Below are 17,852 nucleotides of genomic sequence, written 5' to 3'. Positions count from 1 at the left end.
GGAAGCTGTTCCATGTGAAGAAAGTAATACTAGTTGTGATGAACGCCCTCCCTGCCCACACCCCTGCGCATCACACTCACTAATAGTCCACGCACCAGCAAGCTGAAGAGGGGCCGTCACAGGGCAAGGTTAACCACTCTGGTAACCCTTGCCACACACACCATACAGGTAGACTGCCATCACGTGCTTTGACGGAAGCGCGCACCGTTACCCTTGACAACCGCAGTTATGCTTCTGCTTCTTTAGTGTCACCCACTGCCACTCCAGTGTAAAGTCCAAATTATTAGTCAGAGTCACTGGGCTCCCTGCAGTGCTCAATGTGTCCGCGCCGTTGTCCTTAGCAACAAGATAATGTCAGTGAGGACTGTCTTTGCTAGACTTACATGGATTTTTCTAGGCCAACAACAGAGGTGGCACTAATACAACAATCCAATGACAGCCGGGTGGGGGCTGTCTGAGGGGCTGTGTCCACATGGGTTATGATGTTCTGTGGACACTTCCCAGAATCCCCTTGTTCTAGCCATTTATTAATAATTGCACAAGTACAGGTTTTATGAACTGCCAACTCCCAGAATATTATTCACCACAAAATAGGGAGTTCACAGGACCAAACTAGGCATGTCTGGGACTTAAGGTCCAGGACAGGCTAACTATGGTTTCCAGGCTTTCCTGGGGCCAAGGAGACTAGTTCTTGGTCTCAAAATGCTCACCATAACGATCCAACTACAAATCTGCCAACTACTTCGATTATTAATAAATGGGTTTCAGAATACATCTCAAAGTTCAATCAAGGTCACTCTGCTAGCCTTATCTGAGTTTTATGACACCTGGAGACACAAAACTCCAACTTTTACAATGGATGTTGTAAACTAGAGCTTCTGGAAGGATGTAGCTTGTCAGATCAAGGAATATCTGGGGAAAATCTATGATCCTGTCTGTTAAGGTGCGTACACACTTCCAATTTTTATCGTTCCAATCGAACGACGAACGATCGATTGGGCAAAAAATTGTTCGTAAAAAAGTAACCAACGACGCCAACGAACGAGGAAAATTGTTGGAAAGGAACGACCGGACCGGCGGATCGGATTGGGCGACGATCGTTGAACATCGTTCGTGTGTACGGTCGTTCGTTGATCGTCCATGTTCAGAGCATGCGTGATGAACGAACGTCCGTTCACTTTCCTGTCGTGCACATAGTTCCTCTATCGCTCAAACGATCGTATCTATTGTGTGTACAATATCTACGAACGATCGTGTCGTTACCTCTATGTGCAGGATCGGTGCTATACGATCGGTCGTGTATATCGTGCAGGAACGTTCGTCGTTCGTTTTCCGACGATAATAATTGGAAGTGTGTACGTAGCTTTAGAGAGACAATTTCCAACAAAGATATTCTAAGGGAAGACAATTTGTTATATTTAAAGGGGAAATCAGGACTTAATATGTCCCTTAATATCACACTAGTAATATGACTCAAATTAAACAATAGCTTTAATGAAAAATCAGAAGTGCCCAAAGAATGGAACAAGTGAAAAGAAATAACGGCAGTGCACTAAGGGTACCAAGTCTATAGGTTTGTTCATAGGTTTGATGATTGAAAACTGTAATGCTGTAATGGTTTCACAACAACATGTACACTCAGCCACCTACAGCCGTGTTGGCGTTTGTCTACAGTAGCACACAATTCAACTGGTCATGGAGTAATCGCTTAGCTGCCTAGAAAACTGCCTGTTGATTAGAAAAAAGTAAGAAACCAAAATGGACATTGGACATCAGAGGAGGGCTAATCTGCAGGACAACCAGGATGGTAGCCAAGATGAGATCAAGGTGATATTATGGACAGGAGTCCCGTGGATATCCTGAGGCTGTGAAGTGCCCTCAGCACAACCATTGTGCACCAGGGCTGTACAGAATAGAAGCCATGCTGCCTTTGTGCTCTGTTGTCATCAAACCGCCCCATCCCCTTCTCTTTCCATTGACAGCAACACCTTCTCTGAACAATCCAAGGAAACCACCTGAGCTACTGACTGCATCCCACTGTCTGCCCTGGTAATGCTTAGAGGCCAATGTGCTAGGATATAAGTCATTGGATAGTGAGCTATTTTCAGGTAAATGAGACATCTAGGGAAACTGTCACTTTGAAAGGGGCAATACATGGCCACTCCCTAGTGGCCATGGCTTACCAGGCCTAGGTAGCCTAGAGAGAAATGTGGCCCTGCACATCATACTACCATGTGTGTCAAAATCCCCACAACCTTGTTGTTCCATGAACCACTGAGCTACTTTGTAATTCCACCCAAGGTAAGTTTAACAGAAAGCCGTTACTAAATGACAAACAATGACCACATATTGAATGCCACAATATCCCCAATATATTTCAGTTTTTTTTAAGTCCTGCTGAATTAAAGATAAGGGGCGTGATATTTCAATGTTTATCATCACAAACCAGGGATCAGAGATTGATGATTATGTGGGTTCTGATAGCAGAAGCAATGTGTTCTCAGCTCTCTACACGAAGTAGCTAAGTTAAAATCGCAAGAACTCCTATGAGCCTCAAATAGGTAGCTTCTTTCAACACCTTCTCCTTATATCATTAAAAGGAATGCATGAACTGTTTGAACAGTGAGTAAGTGATGTAACTTGTAGGAACACAATGTGAACAACAAACATAGCCACTACATTTTTGGACTGATAAGCTGAAAAATTATTCATTTCTGTTTTTCAGTTTAGATACTTTTGAAAGCATTCATTCTTAACCAGAGTTCCATTCCTTAGGGTTCCTTTAGATCAGACATGTCCAAAGTCCAGCCCGGGGGCCAGCTGCAGCCCATGTTCAGATTTCCAAAGGCCCACAGCCTCTGTCATAAAATCAATAATATGTGGCCCGCCAGCACTGTTGACCACAGTATAAAATACACGCGTACAAAAAAGCTGTTTTATATTTCATTTGAGTTGATCAACCGCCTTACAAATATCAGCGGGCATAATCGGGAGTCCCCATGGGTGCACAGCAAAGCCACTTAACAATAAACAACCCCTAAAATATTGGTGTGAATTATGTCTCATGGTGGATTTTTATGGTACTTTTTGCTACTATACTAAGTTATTATTGGTAAATTAATTTGCAACTATGATATTAGATTCAGAATTAGCATTGATTAAAAAAAAATTCTAAATGTGCTGTAAAGGTGTGTCAGGACTGTTATGCCATCTTTATACATTGTCCTTTGCATTTTTATCATTTTTGAGTCAGGTGTTGAGTTGCCTCCACCTTCAATCTTATCTCTGCCTATCTATTTTAGGAGTCTCATTGTCCTTGGTAAATACTTAACATAGAGAATTAGGACTCAATGGCATCAAGATCAATTAGGTAAATAGGAAAGCACATGGTTTTTCAGTTCACCATTTTTAGACCAAAATGCATACACTAGATGTCACAAATTTACAGCACCGTGCATCGAGCCACAGTGTACGTTTTTTCTGATATGCGTTGTGATGTGCTGTGTTAGCCAAACCATTCAAGGTTACAATGAGCTACCATGTTCATCAATGGAAATGTATTGAACTTTGTCTGCAATTGATATAAGTAACCCCGTAAGAATTTTATATTAATTCTTTTGTACCTGAGGGGTGAAGAAAATCAATGCTTCGATTATATATTTTTTTCCTTTCATTTTTTTTTTGTTTTGTAGTACTGTATCTATCATGAATTGCAAAGCAGGAATTGTATACCAAGTTCTCAAGCAACACTTGACTTCATTTTGGAAACTTGATGTAGGGTTTGGCACGTGATTTTTGAATTTTTTTTATAACACTTTATTTTTAAGTATTTTACAACAATTTTTGCACTGTCATGTATTTGATAATAGTTTTGAATAAAAAAAAAAAGATATCTAGGGAACAGAAAGAAATGGTAATTTTACTAAGCAGCATCATGAAAAATATACATGTTGGGCTCTATGTATTATTTCCCCAGCCAAATTCTCTGAAAATTATGGTGGTGAATTCTAGGTTTGCATATTTGTACTGGTCTCCTATTAAAACAATGACTCGTTCTGCCATCCAGTGGCCAATTGTTAAAAGTGCACAGCTTTCACAAAAGGAAAAGAATAGGAAGGAATTGAATTTTATCAGTGAACTGGAGAGGGAATCATTTATAAATGAATTCTTTTGTGTGGAGTCTTTTGTAAAAACAGCCATTAGTCATCTATGTGTCTATGAAAGTCTCCAGCCTGTAGCTGTATGCAGTGTGTGATCAAAGGCACTATTTTGTATGTTAGTTTAACCAGAAGTGTTAGTGTAAGGTTTGGTGAGGTGTCATTGCAGTGCCAATCACTGTTCTCCTTTCTGGAGGGGAAGCTGTACCTGATGACCGGCAATGCAGGGATCTCCCTGCTAAACATCTGATAAGGCTGGTTAATAGGTGAAGTGTTTAACCAGTTTATATCAGAAAGATCCATTAATGACCAGTGCATGGCCACCTTAGGTTAGAGAGACTAAAGGCACATAACTACTGATCAAGAAGCAATACTTGAGAAAGTATATGGATTAGGGGTCCTAAAATTTCCCGTTCTTTGTTTACTACTCTTCTTCTAGGTCAGGAAGGGCGAGGCAACTAGAATTTTAGAAGGAGGACTGCAATGGCAGCTTCCATATTTTTTTTTTTGCGTTTAATAATATATTAAGCTGGATATATTACTGTCCATTTTCAGGTTAATTATAATGAGAGGTTATATGGTCCACTCCATTCCTACCTAAATCTGAACATATTTGAAGCTTTACCTTTCGGATAGAATGGGTTAGGCATAGAACCATTTCAGGTTTTTATTGTCTGTATTTCCCTCGCTAGAGAGATTCACTCTCCCATTTTGTATTGATGAATAATGGTATCAGTAATGAAAGTAAGGGAATAACCCAAATTTAGAGTTGTTACCAGAACAGTCCCAAACGGGATACTTGTTCCAGTGGCATTCATAAAGGGGAGATTTTTTACGCTGTATAGATTTTCTCCCAATTCCTGTTGTTGAGAAATAAAGAGAAATATCTTTAGCAGGATGCAGATGATTTCATTTTCTAGCCAAAATGAAAAAAAAAAAGGTTTTTATGTTGTCAATATCTTTTCAACACACCATATTTATAACCTTTTACAATCCCAGGACGTTTCTGTGGCTCCTAATGCACTGAGCAGTGGAAGATAAATGAGATTGTGATCTAAGTGTAGGGCATAGTACATAAGACCAGATCCAATGCCAGTTTTGCCCTCGACCAACTCATCTAATAAATATTTGAAAGGATAATTGTTTGGTTGCAAAACACTTCACAAATGTGTACAGATTCTGCCTTTACAATCATCTTACCCTTCATTTCAGATTGTTAAATTGAGTAGGAGGTGAAAATCTCCCCCCATGTATCTTTTGATTGAGAGATATCACTAAGATTAATGTGATATTAAATGAAAAAGGTTTGGTCTGAATTCTTTAACCTATATATAATTACAGTTTTTTAATCTTATTGGTCGATATATGGCAATGCACAGTTGATGATTTACCAAGGCTGCTAGATTTCAGGTAATACATGTTTAGTGCCGATTGGCCAAAGGTCAGAGAAGGTTGTGTTATCTTTATTTTATTATGCTGTCACATTTAGTTTCAGCTATGTGAGGGCAATACATACAGCTAATCAAAGCAGAGTAATACAATATTATTATCATTATTATTAATATTTTTATTATTATTTTATTAATATTAATAATAAACAGGATTTATATAGCGCCAACATATTATGCAGCGCTGTACATTAAATAGGGGTTGCAAATACAGACAGTGACACAGGAGGAGAGAACCCTGCCCCAAAGAGCTTACAGTCTAGGAGGTGGGGGAAGTAATTCACAATAGGAGGGAGATATGTAGTGGTGGGAAGTAGTGACGGTTTCAAAAGACAGAAGAAGAGGGGTAGGCAAGATTAAAAAAATGGGTTTTGAGTGCTCTTTCAAATGAGCAGAAACTAGGAGCAAGCTGAATAGGACAAGGAAGACCATTTCAGAGAATTGGGGCAGCTCTAGAAAAGTATATAAAATATATATAAAATATAATAAGTTTAGAACAGACATGTTATTTAGGTGGAGGGGTTATGCTATGTCTCCTTTGCACTAAAACAAACTTACCTACCTGTTTTCAATCTACTGTTGAATGAACACTAGGAGTTACACAACTCAGTGTACAAAAATGAATTCCTCTGCTTACGCATGGTAGGCAAATCATTCTGCCCTGACCAATCAAGACGATCGATAATCCCAAGGGGTTCCCCTTGAATTTAAAGCAGACCCCCTAAGAACAGATCTAATGTGCTATGTTCTTAAAAAAGAAATTAAATACGGGACTCAGTGGTTGGCAGAAAGACTGCCACAATCATAATACATAATCTTCTCTGTGATATTAAACTGTAAAGCAGAAAGAAAAGCAAAAGAAAGAATCCTGGAAAGAAAAAGTCTTCTCATCTTCTTTTTCTATCAAAATTAGGTACTTTATTAGTATTTACATTTTGAAACTTTATACATAAAGTTTATTATTATAATAAGGGAATTTCCAAACTATGAACAACAGAGTGGCTTAAAAAGAAAAGAATCAAACGTTTGAAATGGCCCAGTCCATACTTCAACCTAATCAAAATACTGTGCCAGGAACATTAGAGAACTGTGCATAAACAAACACCTGCAAACCTCAGAAACTGAAGCAATGTTTTAAAGAAGAGTGGTCAAAAATTCCTCTAAAACAATGGGCCTGATTTAATAAATCTCTCCAAGGCTGGAGAGGATACACTTTCATCAGTGAAGCTGGGTGATCCAGCAAATCTGGAATGGATCTGGTACAGGATTGAAAACATTTACCAACAAATAGCAAATTACTTTTGAGAAATCCATTACAGGTTTGCTGGTGGGGGCAGCCTAACCCTTTAAACAGGTGCCTAACTCTTTAAAAAGTTTAAAGAATACTCACAAGTTTTGCCTGCAGCTTATCTTTTCTCTTTTTTACTGATTTACCATGGCACATTTTAGAATTTTACTGATGAAAAACCCTCTATCACACCCCGAAAATCCAGTAGGTTTCATGTCCTCCTAGCTTCTTTCTGGCGCAGATAGGACAGGGGCCATATTCTTCTTCTGGGTTCTGCTTATGTGCCTCGATCTCAAATGGTGCAGGAGCAAAATCGGGTGACATGTCTTCCTGAAGATGTAAAAATGAAAGGGGCCAAACTCTATTTTTTTCATTCTTTCTTTCAAATCCTTTATGAAGCATGCCTGATTTTGGGCATGTGCAGTAGGAAGGAGGAGGTTTATGTGTCATATGTACGGCGGAAAAGATGGAAAGGTAGGAGTCATTTCCCAAAACTGTTTTAAAAACAATAAAAAAATAATAAAAACCCAAGCTTTTACATTATATAAAAGGGTTAGTCACCATTTTAATAATGTTACAAATGTGGTGATAAGGCCTATCACCTCACCTGTTCTTTGCCCAAGATTTGAGGTACAATGGTGGTGATGGAGGAAGTTGAGGTGGAGCAGAGCAAAGGGGACAACAATATGTACCTTAGAGTACCTGTGTATTATAATAATCAATAATTCAATGAATGAAGACTATCTTGTTACTTATGTTTTGTAAGATCAGTTTAAATATAATTTGTTTCTCTACCAGAACAAAATATATATTTCTAGGAAAGGTATTTTCTGATTGAATTGAGAAATAGGTTTTATATGAAATTGGTATAAGGCCCTTAACTATGTACCCTGCCTATGTTTGTTTTCTGGTAGGTTGAGCAAAATGATGGCAAAATATTTATCAGGAGATATTGATGAAAATCGCTATTTTAACAAACCGCATTCTTGTCAATGAGACAAGGTTTTGTAAAATATGCAGCATACTTTAAAGGTATTCTCAGAGTTACAGGAGTTATGAAGATCTAAACTCTCAATATTTTATACATTATCAAAGTGCATAAAAAATCAGTATACATTTAAATTGACTACATGATGAACTTTATATACAACAAAAGCAAAAAAAAAAAAGAATGTACATAAAACTAGCTAAACTGCCCTAAAGACAACTCCCAAGCAATTTTTAAAGAAAACTTTTCTTTATCTAATGTTGGTGAAAAATAGTTTTACCATAATCCGATTATTTTTTTTCTCAGCCAAAGATATTGCATTACCTGAAAGGTTTAGCAATGCCAACAATTAACTTGTCATTACACTTGCGGTCAGTTTACAGTCTGCAGTTACAGGAACCACCCAGAAAAATAAACTTATCCAGCCATTTAGGCTGGTTATTGAGTAAACAACAGGGATTAAAGATTTCATATATAAGCAATCAGAAGATCAGCCCAAACACAGATCAAGAAAAACTACAAACATGGAACTCAATCCTGTTGTGTCCATCAGCATCGTTTTGTGTGCTGCATTAGGTGAGTACATAAATACTCCAACCTATGTCCAACCATAGCCCTGATCCATCAAGATGAAATTTGCACAGAGCATCTGCATTACTGGCCCACTGCAAGTAGTTTAGTCACATAGGTTATTACATTGGATTTTTCATTGTATTTCATTTGACCTTATCTGTATATTTGTTTCAAGTCTTGTGACTTTTCTGGTAAAGTGGAACTAAACTAAAAGAAAAAAAAAACTTCTGCAGATCCCTCAATCCCTGCATAGTTTTCCTGGATAGGGTCCAGCACCGTCTGGTTATCTGTCTTCGTCCCAGTGTGGAGGATGCACCGGGCACCACCATGTTTATTTCTCTTCTTCCTGCTTCTGCCTACATCACCCAATCACGCACTGTGGAGGTGTGACGTAGCGTGCTGTATATGGGGAAAAAAGAGTGTCTCAATCTCACTGTACATGCGTGAGATCAGAATTTTTTTACCCATTGAAGAAAAGGTCCTTGTGCACATGTCTAAGATCCGGCATGCACAGAAGGAGCAGCCAGAAGCTTCCTGGGATGTGTGACGTAGGTATCCCTGGAGGCTCTGCGCTCCAATTCCATCTCTATCGCCACATCGAAAGGAAGGGGCTTCATGCTCCTTTTGTTTTTAAACCCCTCCAAAAAAAAATATAAAAACTGGTTGTCTATCTTTTTATGTAAAGTAAAAAAAGTAGTTTATGTCTGCTTTATTATTATTTATGGATAATTAAATAAGTCAAAAATGATGTCATTTTTTTTTTTCTTGAAATCGACAGCATCAATACGGCGCCCTATTACTTTCTGTGATATTGACCTTTTAATTAATTTAGATCACTAGATGAGTTACATTTCTTTTCTGTATCACCAGAAATGTAACTCACCAAAGATTCTTTTTATCAAACATGGTGTTTGTAATACGTGTCTCCCATCTAAAAGTAATTAAAATCTGTCAGGGCTTTCAATACTGTACAGAAATTAGGAAAAGAAAACTGGAGTGTACATTTACTTTAAAGCAGGGCTCCCCACTGGGGGAATGGGTGGATTTTGGAAACCTGACGTCACAAAGTTTCTTCCCCTTTCAGTGACACACGGCTCCCCACACATGCACGGTCCACAGTGCGTGGATTTACTGGTCTGCGAGCTAGAAAAGGTCGGGGATCACTGCTTTAAAGCACTGCAGCAAGAGAGGACAATATTACTGCCAGACAACTGGTATTCTTTGTAGACAGATCAGACTTGTAGACTTTCATTACTTTTTTTTAAATGGAAGGCCAGCAAAATAAAAGTTAAAAAATGTATTGCTTACTTTTAAAGCTCAATCACATTTTTATTAAATGTTTTCTAATGCTATGATGAAGTCATAATGTATTCCCAATGATATGTGTTCAATCCAACTAAAAGTGATAATAGAACTTTAATTTTGAAGATTATTTTGGTGATATTTCTGGTCAGAAGAATCATGGTATACACATCTAACATCATCTTGTTGGATTGTACATCTAGCAGAAGTTGGAGCACACACAATGTAGAGACAACCTATTGGGCTCCACTTATTTGTCACTTTTATGTTTGTGGACCATATTATGCACTTTTTGTTATATAGAAAGACCAATTGCATGGACAGCTCTGATCTGTACTCCTGTGTTGTGATTGTCTTATTCAATTCTAATATTAAATAACAATTCCAAAAAATTAGACTGTAAACTTTCATGCAGAGTTTGCTAACACTTTGGAGAATATTTAGGTACATGCTTTAGTTTTAAACCTTAGACGTTTTTGTTTTAATGAAATCTTTTCTTTTAATTTGAAGCTCCGGCCTCCTGTGAAGTGGAGAAGGAGATCAATGATGCTCTGAACCCCAGTGTGGCCAGTAAGTAATATTGAAATATTTTTCTTGACAACTTTCCTTGCACTATATCAAGAGTTCCGATACAGAGTGCACAGGACAGGAAAATTCTGATTATTACAATAGGAGAGGCAATTTTAATTTTAATGGCTATAGAAAAGGGACCGAAGAGATGTTCAGATGTTACGAAAATACAACTTTGAGAAGAAGAAAATAGTGGTGTTGGGTAGGGATGAGCGAGCAAATTTTTTAAATTTGGTCTCGCTGCAAATTGGGCTGTTCTATCTTACCAAACAGAGCAAATTTTTGGGACCTGCAAGACCAATCCGGGGAGTGAAGCTGTCAGCTCCGCTCCTCTGATTGCTGTTGCAGCCCTGTACTATGTGTTCTGGGATAGAGTTTCTCTATCCAGGAACACAGTGTGAGTCTCGCTGGCTACTCATGAATGAATGCAGCGTGGGAAAAATCCTTTGATTTTTCCCACAGCCTCGTTCATTTATTAATGCAAGCTGCATGACTTGGGACTCTTGAGAGGAGGAGTATTGCGGGAATCCTCCTCCCAGTGAGAAATCCCTGTGCACTACATGTTAGAGCAAGCCCTCATTCTGACCTGTAGTGCCCAGGGATCGCTCACTAACAGGAGGAATCCTCCTATAGTAATTTCTGATGGTTTCGGAACATAAAGGAAATTTTCGGTTTAAGTCAAAAAAGCTGTAGAAACAGAGGTTCCTGGGCACTGGATGTGGGTACCTTGTCAGCCGCTTGACTGCTGCCCCTACCACTACCGCTCAAATTTACAGTGAATGGCAGTGGGCGATACTGAACTGCTCCCTTCAATTCTGTTCATTCCTTATGGGCAGGGTTCTGCACCACAATCTCCCTAACTGTCTGAACAAGCCCTTAACGTGAAAAGTGAATGAAAAGTGAATATGCTCAGTCTGGGCCTTTTCCCACATTGCTTGTCCAGGTAGGGAGAGCCTCCAAGCACTGCTATCCTCAAAAGTTGGCCATAGCTGTCATTTACAATGGTCTCCCTTAGATTTCACCTACCTTTTAATCTCTTAAAATGGCATTGTTTATACATTTAAAGTAAAGTGAATGTTCTCCTTGAGAAGAAGATAAAGCTTTACTACCTGTCCCACTACTAATGTTGGCAAAATCTGCCACAGCTTTAAAGGAACTCCCTTTATTTTACTCAGTTCTGTATGGTCCTAGGCCAACATGGACTTAGCCTGCCAGGCTCATATAGCTAAATATCAACTTTTAGATACAGTGACCCTTGAAAAGCTGAGCTATTTAGGCAGGTCTGAAGTTCTTTTTTCTTTAGCGAGTGTCTAAGATCTGAAACATTCATTGCATAGCTGGAATGTTGCTGTAATGACCATCGAAAGTTTCCCTTTTCAAGGGCTCACACCTTTCTGTTGCTGAGCATTTTATGGCCACATAAACACATGACTCTTCTAAATAATGGTCTGTAAGTGCTCACATACCTGTCATTTATCAATATTGGCGACTTTTGTGTAATTCAAACGTCTTTAGTTGGCTAAATACCACACAATCTAATTGTAACTTAATTTAGTTTTAACCAATTATGTATGCTCATTTGTATGTATGCTTTATTTTAAAAAGTACCTAATTTCTCCTTTAACTGTTCTATGTGTCTTATTTTACAGAACCCCCGGAGAGTTTAGCTGTTAGTTGTATTGCAAAAGCTGGCACTGGTGGTGCACTGCTCATCTGCTCCTGGACAGGAGGACAACCTGCAGCTGACATTGAACTATCATTTAATGGCACAGTTGATAGGGGACAAAACTATGTAGAGCGAGGTGTGAATCTGGATTATGAAGTTCAACAACCAGAACTTGTATGTCAAGGGAAATATGGGGAAAAAACATCCAAATGTCAAACAATTTTCGGTGAGATAATAGCAATTACTATATAAGTATTTATCTAATGATTAGTCAAACAATAATAAACTTATTGTTGCTTTCACTGCACATATTGTACATGAAATTAACTAATTTTAGATCAAAACACCTAGAACCAAAATAGAATATCTTGCTTCTCTGAGCTGAGTTGGGCTATCAGAATACAGTCAGTATGCTCTAATTAGATGATGATGACAACATATTCAGTAAACTGAGATTAAAATGCTCTTGCAAATCATTACATGAAATTTTCACAGTTCTTTGAACCTGACTAAAACCATAGATAACTGTTTTGAATGTTTAGAAAGCTATAAGTAGCGGAAAGCAACATTTTGTAAGCAATCCCTACCACTAATCGATGCACTATAGCTTTTACTTTATTATGATTCTACCAGTATTCCAGATACATGAGGGGCTGTTATATTGGTTAATAGCTCCCATTGATTTCAGTGGTAGCACCACAATAGAATGTTATGATCATGATCCCCACCTACTGGATTTTAAGCTCTGTGTCTGTATTCGTCTGTCATTTTCAACCCCTATTTATTGTACAGCACTACGTAATATGTAGGTGCTAAATTCTGTTTATTATTATTATTAATAATAATAATAATATTATTAATAATAATATCAGCTAATGTCCCTGCCAGAGTTCATGTTCATAGGCTGCATTGTTTGAAATAGCAGGCCATAGTGATCATGTGACCTGATTTTAGTGGACCATTTCATTGTGCACAATTTATTATTAAGATGTTAAATGCAAATGCTAACGGTTTATGTATCGCCATGTGCTTTATACTTCATTTGAAGCTGAAATAGGTTGCATTGTTTTCTCTTACTGCCGCTAAAATCTTGATTTATTTGCCCTAATGAAAGATGAAGTTATAGTATAAAATATAAACACAATGGTTAGGAATACCAGTTCTGTGTGATGGGATTTTGTGATGCCAGAAAAAAATGAACATACCTATTTACAGGATTTTTTTGAATGTCTTTCCATCAGAACGTCCACTGTCTATGACTCATGACAACAACACAATAACTTCAGTAAAAGAAGGAGAAAATATAAAGCTGACAGTGAGCCTGACATCTAAAAACTCTCTAATTCCTGAGTACACCTGGGTCCATCTCAATCCAGATACTGTCATCAAAAGTAATTGGAAATATCAAGTAAAATCCAGTAGCTCAGGGTCCACGCTTCTCATTTCCAGTGTGAAGCGAAATGAGAATGGGGTCTATGAATGCAGAGCCAGGAATATCATTGGAACCACAATCTTTAAATTCAACCTGAAAGTCAAATCAAAAGGTAAGAAATAATATGGTGGTGTAATTGTAATCTATATGAAACAATATTTGAAACACGGCTCATATCTAATATTGCTATCCTCTTTGCAAACTGTTGAAGTTCACTATTATTATGTACAGTTTTTAATCAAAGAATGTTTGTTTGTATTGTTTTAGTTATTCTTGTATACTCATCTGTTTGTTTATCTCCAGGTTCTCGGAGTTAATTGGATAACTGTGCTGTCAGAAAAAAAGTAAGTGTAAACTGTTAGGTGACACACTTTATTAATGTATTTTGTGCCTGCTGTTAATGAAATAAACCTTAGGAAAATTTTCATTTACAGAAATTAAAAGACTATTAACCTCCCTAGCGGTTCATTTCTTTCTGGTTTTATGTCTAAAAGCGGTACATTGTTTTTCATGAAAATTTATTTTACAGTATAATATAATAGTATGAGTATAATAAAGTTTTAAACACATAATCATGTAAAAATAATAAACTGAATAAATTAATATACTCATACTAATATATATATTGTAAAATAAATGTTCTTGAAAACAATGTACTGCTTTTACACATTCAATACAGTTATTTTGTATTGAATGCAATACAAATGGACTTTGAATTTCCCGCCCTGCCCCGTTGGCAATGTACACATGCACCAACGTCACCGGGAACTCCCCGGTGACTCATTGGGTGCAGAAGCCGGCCGGAAGAAGAGAGAAGAAGACGGAGATCACGGGACTCGGGGGTTACTGCTTTTAGCAACTTTTTTCTACCTCGAGTCACACTCAAGGTTACCTTTAGGGAGGGGAAAGGTGGTAGAATATAAAGAATAATAGATAACATAGATGTCATAGAGGTCGAAGAGGTAAAAGAGGTAGAAGATAAAAGGAAGATAAAAAGGAACTGAATAGTATACAAGACTATATGGGATAGCTCATGGCAGATCCTTTAATCTTTTCTGTGGTATCAGCAAAATCTAAAACTAGCTCAGGAGGAAGTGTCTAGTGAGAGTGAAGTTCTTACAGGAGATCCTTTAGAGCAGAGGGCAGAGAGTTTCGCTGATATTGTGCTAGTGCCAAGTACTTGGGCACGCTAGGCATGTGGGATCACGTTCTGTAGCTACAGCACTTCCATTGGAAACTTCTTTTTTAGCTGTTTGAACATTCTTCAATACTTCCTTGAGGGTATCTAGGGACATACACCTCAAATAATCAACACCTTGGTGGTCCAGAATACCCTAACCCACCTGGGGGATAAAACCTCCCATCCAGCAGCTTTGGGCCTTGTCTACCTCTGAAGAAGCCTGTATGGGCGAAACACACACATTTATTCTACTCCTGAGTTGACTAATACTCTAACAGCCTGTACCTAAATTATTCAGTCTAAAACCCCTATTCTCAGGGGGTTAAAGTGTTGTTCTACTACCACATCTACAATTCATATATAATGTATGTATAAGCACATGAATAACTCATGTTCCAAATAAAACCAAAAATTGTTTAAATGCCAATTAAAGCCCTACTTTTCATTCTCTCAAAGGGCTTGATTAATTAAAGTTGTCTAAGGCTGGAGAGGATACACTTTCATCAATGAAGCTGGGTGATTCAGCAAACCTGGAATGGATTTCCTAAAAGTCATTAGCTATTTATTAGCAAATGTTTTCAATTCTGGACCAGATGCATTCCAGGTTTGCTGGATTTTCTAGCTTCACTGATGAAAGTGTATCCTCTCCAGCCTTGGAGAGCTTTAATAAATCAGGCCAAACTCTCAGCCCAGAGAAATCATAGGTTCTATATCCAATTTTTACACAGCCCAGGAATACTTTTATGTCCTGGTTTAACTCAGCAGATCTCCACTCTACCAATTTGAAAATCAAAAGGTTTGTGATTCATATCCAATATCCATATATTAGGTAGCATAAATTGCTGTAAAACTCAGGAAATATATTATTTAGAAAAGTATAATTCTTTTGACTATACCATTTGTAACTGACTGAACCTATTTTCTCATATTTGTATATGCGTTGTAATTGTAACTGTTCATTTAACTTTTTGTTCAAAATGTATGCATTAATGCTGAACATACAGGATTGGGTTCCATTCTGAAAATATACCCTATATCTGGAAGAGGAGTGGAAGTAAATGGATAAAATTCTAACTTCTCAAAACGCTTCTTTGGTGCAGGGAATAGATGACACCAACAAATGAGGATTGTCGTTGGAAATGAATGAGCTTTACAACGGATCTATTAGCTGATGATTGTTCGCTATCTATCGTGTGTACAGTCGTTCATTGATCATGCATGTTCCTACAATACACTTTCTCCTTCACAGGGGACTCCTTGCATCGCTCAAACAATTGTATCTAGCGTGTGTAAATTATTGGTGGAATAAATTTGAACAATTGTATGGTTACAGCATGTACAAAGAAACATCAGTGGCAGGGTCACAGGTAATTTAAGGGAATTGCAATAGATATAAAAGACATATGGGGTCCCAGCACACTTTCAAGCTAATCAGTACATTGGTTGACCATTTCAAACAAATGAGGAGAGTATAAAGACAAAAAAGTTATTCCCAATCTGTGTAACTGTAGAATTAATCTTTAAAAAGTTCCACCATAATGGGAAATATTGGTAAAACTTCTAAAAAAAAGTCCATAGTTTTAATTTAAAAGAAGGTAGCTGAAAGCCTTACAAGTAAAAGGTCCAACATCACTTTTAAAGGTAGATTGGTGATATTAAGGTTTGGAGATGAATTACAATTTGTGAACACCGTAATGAACCTCATGACCTGAGAAGATCTGAATAGAAAGTAAAGAAAAACTCACTGAATTTTTACAATGAAAGATTTTTTTCGTTAAGTTGGGGCACAGTTTTATTAAATAAATGAACAATTCAACCTACATCCCTATCATGAATAAACATGGACATAATATTACATTACAGTCAGTAAAAAGAGGTTGCTGATGCTGTCCAACTGTAAATCTCATTGAAAACCCATTCTTTTCACAATAACCCAACAAATCAATAATGCTACATTAGCTTTTTTACTTTCCAGTGTACCCTTAGAAACAACTATTTAAATTTCATTTGTTGGCAATTGAGTGGCTAGCGCTAGGGTCCCAGGTTCAAATCCCGGCCTGGACACTATTTGCAATGAGTTTGTATGTTTTTTCCAAATGTTAGTTTAATACCACATCCCAAAACATACTGGTAGCTTTGCGCCAAATAAGTATGGACTTACATTATGACTATGGTAAAGATATTCCATCCTCTGGGAGACAGTGATTTCAAGCACTGGTAATAACTCAGTGCTACATAAAATGATACCAACTATACATGCAAATATCACTGGAAGATATATTAAATATTGAAATCAATATTAAAATATATTTTGCTTAAACACAGACCTTGTGATTCACCCTAAGAGGGTATAATTATAGGTTATGTTTAAGTGAAATAATGTTATTTTAGTTTAAACATCCCCCCTCTTTAAAAGGTAACAGCATACACCTGTAAACAATAATCAATTTTTGATAAATCAGCATTTTTTTCTGCAGCTTTTGCACATTTATAACATACTGCCAGAAAAAATCTAGTGTCCGTACCAGCTATTCAAAGGTTTTTGAGGGAACTTTCAGGCAAGATCAACATGAAATAAAAACAACTTTAATATTTCTAAAAAGACAAATTTTTATACAGGTATTACATTACACCATATATATATATATATATATATATATATATATATATATATATATATATATATATATATAGATATGTATATTAACATGATTATGATTATTCCTTGTCACATATCTTGATCAAAAACTTTCCCCAGTACAAGCTATTAAATAGGCCTCACAAAAGGCAATATCCATTTTCTCACCAGTCACTATCCACTTACTCATGAATATGGCCAAAGGTAGCATGAGAAAGTAAACCATAATTATAATAATATAATCATCTCCATTATTTAAAAAAGTTAATAATAATCTAATTAGTGATAGGTGTGACTGATGTATATTTTAGTTTTTAAGCAATTGCACCAAGTGATATCTACAAAACACTTTATTTAAAGATATTTAACAAAAATAATTTATTTAAAAACAATAAATATAATAAATAAATAAAAATAAATAAAAAAATAAATAAACATTAAAATAGAAACATGTATACATTATACATGCTCAGACAATTCATGTCATAAATGAATTGGAAAGTCCAGAATAAACACTGACTTGGGGGTAACAAGTAAGGCCACAGCAATATAAATTAACCATCTAGTTCTCTTGCTTTCATACATACTGCGTTTTATTGGGGTATCAGAC

The 17,852-nt window shown here is 36.9% G+C and overlaps 1 protein-coding gene across 1 annotated transcript; it reads left to right on the top strand.

Annotated features, from left to right (window-relative positions):
- Positions 1-8,397: 8,397 nt before the first annotated feature.
- LOC140341319 (V-set and immunoglobulin domain-containing protein 10-like) lies at positions 8,398-15,934 on the top strand. Its single transcript, XM_072426969.1, has 6 exons — positions 8,398-8,457; positions 10,267-10,326; positions 11,976-12,218; positions 13,234-13,536; positions 13,728-13,768; positions 15,705-15,934. Exons 1-5 carry the CDS (start codon positions 8,406-8,408, stop codon positions 13,739-13,741), a joined length of 672 nt encoding a protein of 223 aa, XP_072283070.1. The 5' UTR covers positions 8,398-8,405; the 3' UTR covers positions 13,742-13,768; positions 15,705-15,934.
- The last annotated feature ends 1,918 nt before the right edge of the window (positions 15,935-17,852 follow it).

The sequence above is a fragment of the Pyxicephalus adspersus genome, chromosome 11 (genome assembly GCF_032062135.1).
Source record: "Pyxicephalus adspersus chromosome 11, UCB_Pads_2.0, whole genome shotgun sequence".
In the NCBI taxonomy this organism is placed as follows: Eukaryota; Metazoa; Chordata; class Amphibia; order Anura; family Pyxicephalidae; genus Pyxicephalus; species Pyxicephalus adspersus.
This window is presented reverse-complemented; position numbering and strand designations above follow the sequence as displayed.

Excerpts from the sequence above, each read along its gene's own strand:
- LOC140341319 (XM_072426969.1), top strand. The coding sequence starts at position 8,406 with ATGGAACTCAATCCTGTTGTGTCCATCAGCATCGTTTTGTGTGCTGCA. Across the intron at positions 8,458-10,266 it reads CGTTTTGTGTGCTGCATTAG|CTCCGGCCTCCTGTGAAGTG; the intron begins GTGAGTACATAA and ends TTTAATTTGAAG. Across the intron at positions 10,327-11,975 it reads TCTGAACCCCAGTGTGGCCA|AACCCCCGGAGAGTTTAGCT; the intron begins GTAAGTAATATT and ends CTTATTTTACAG.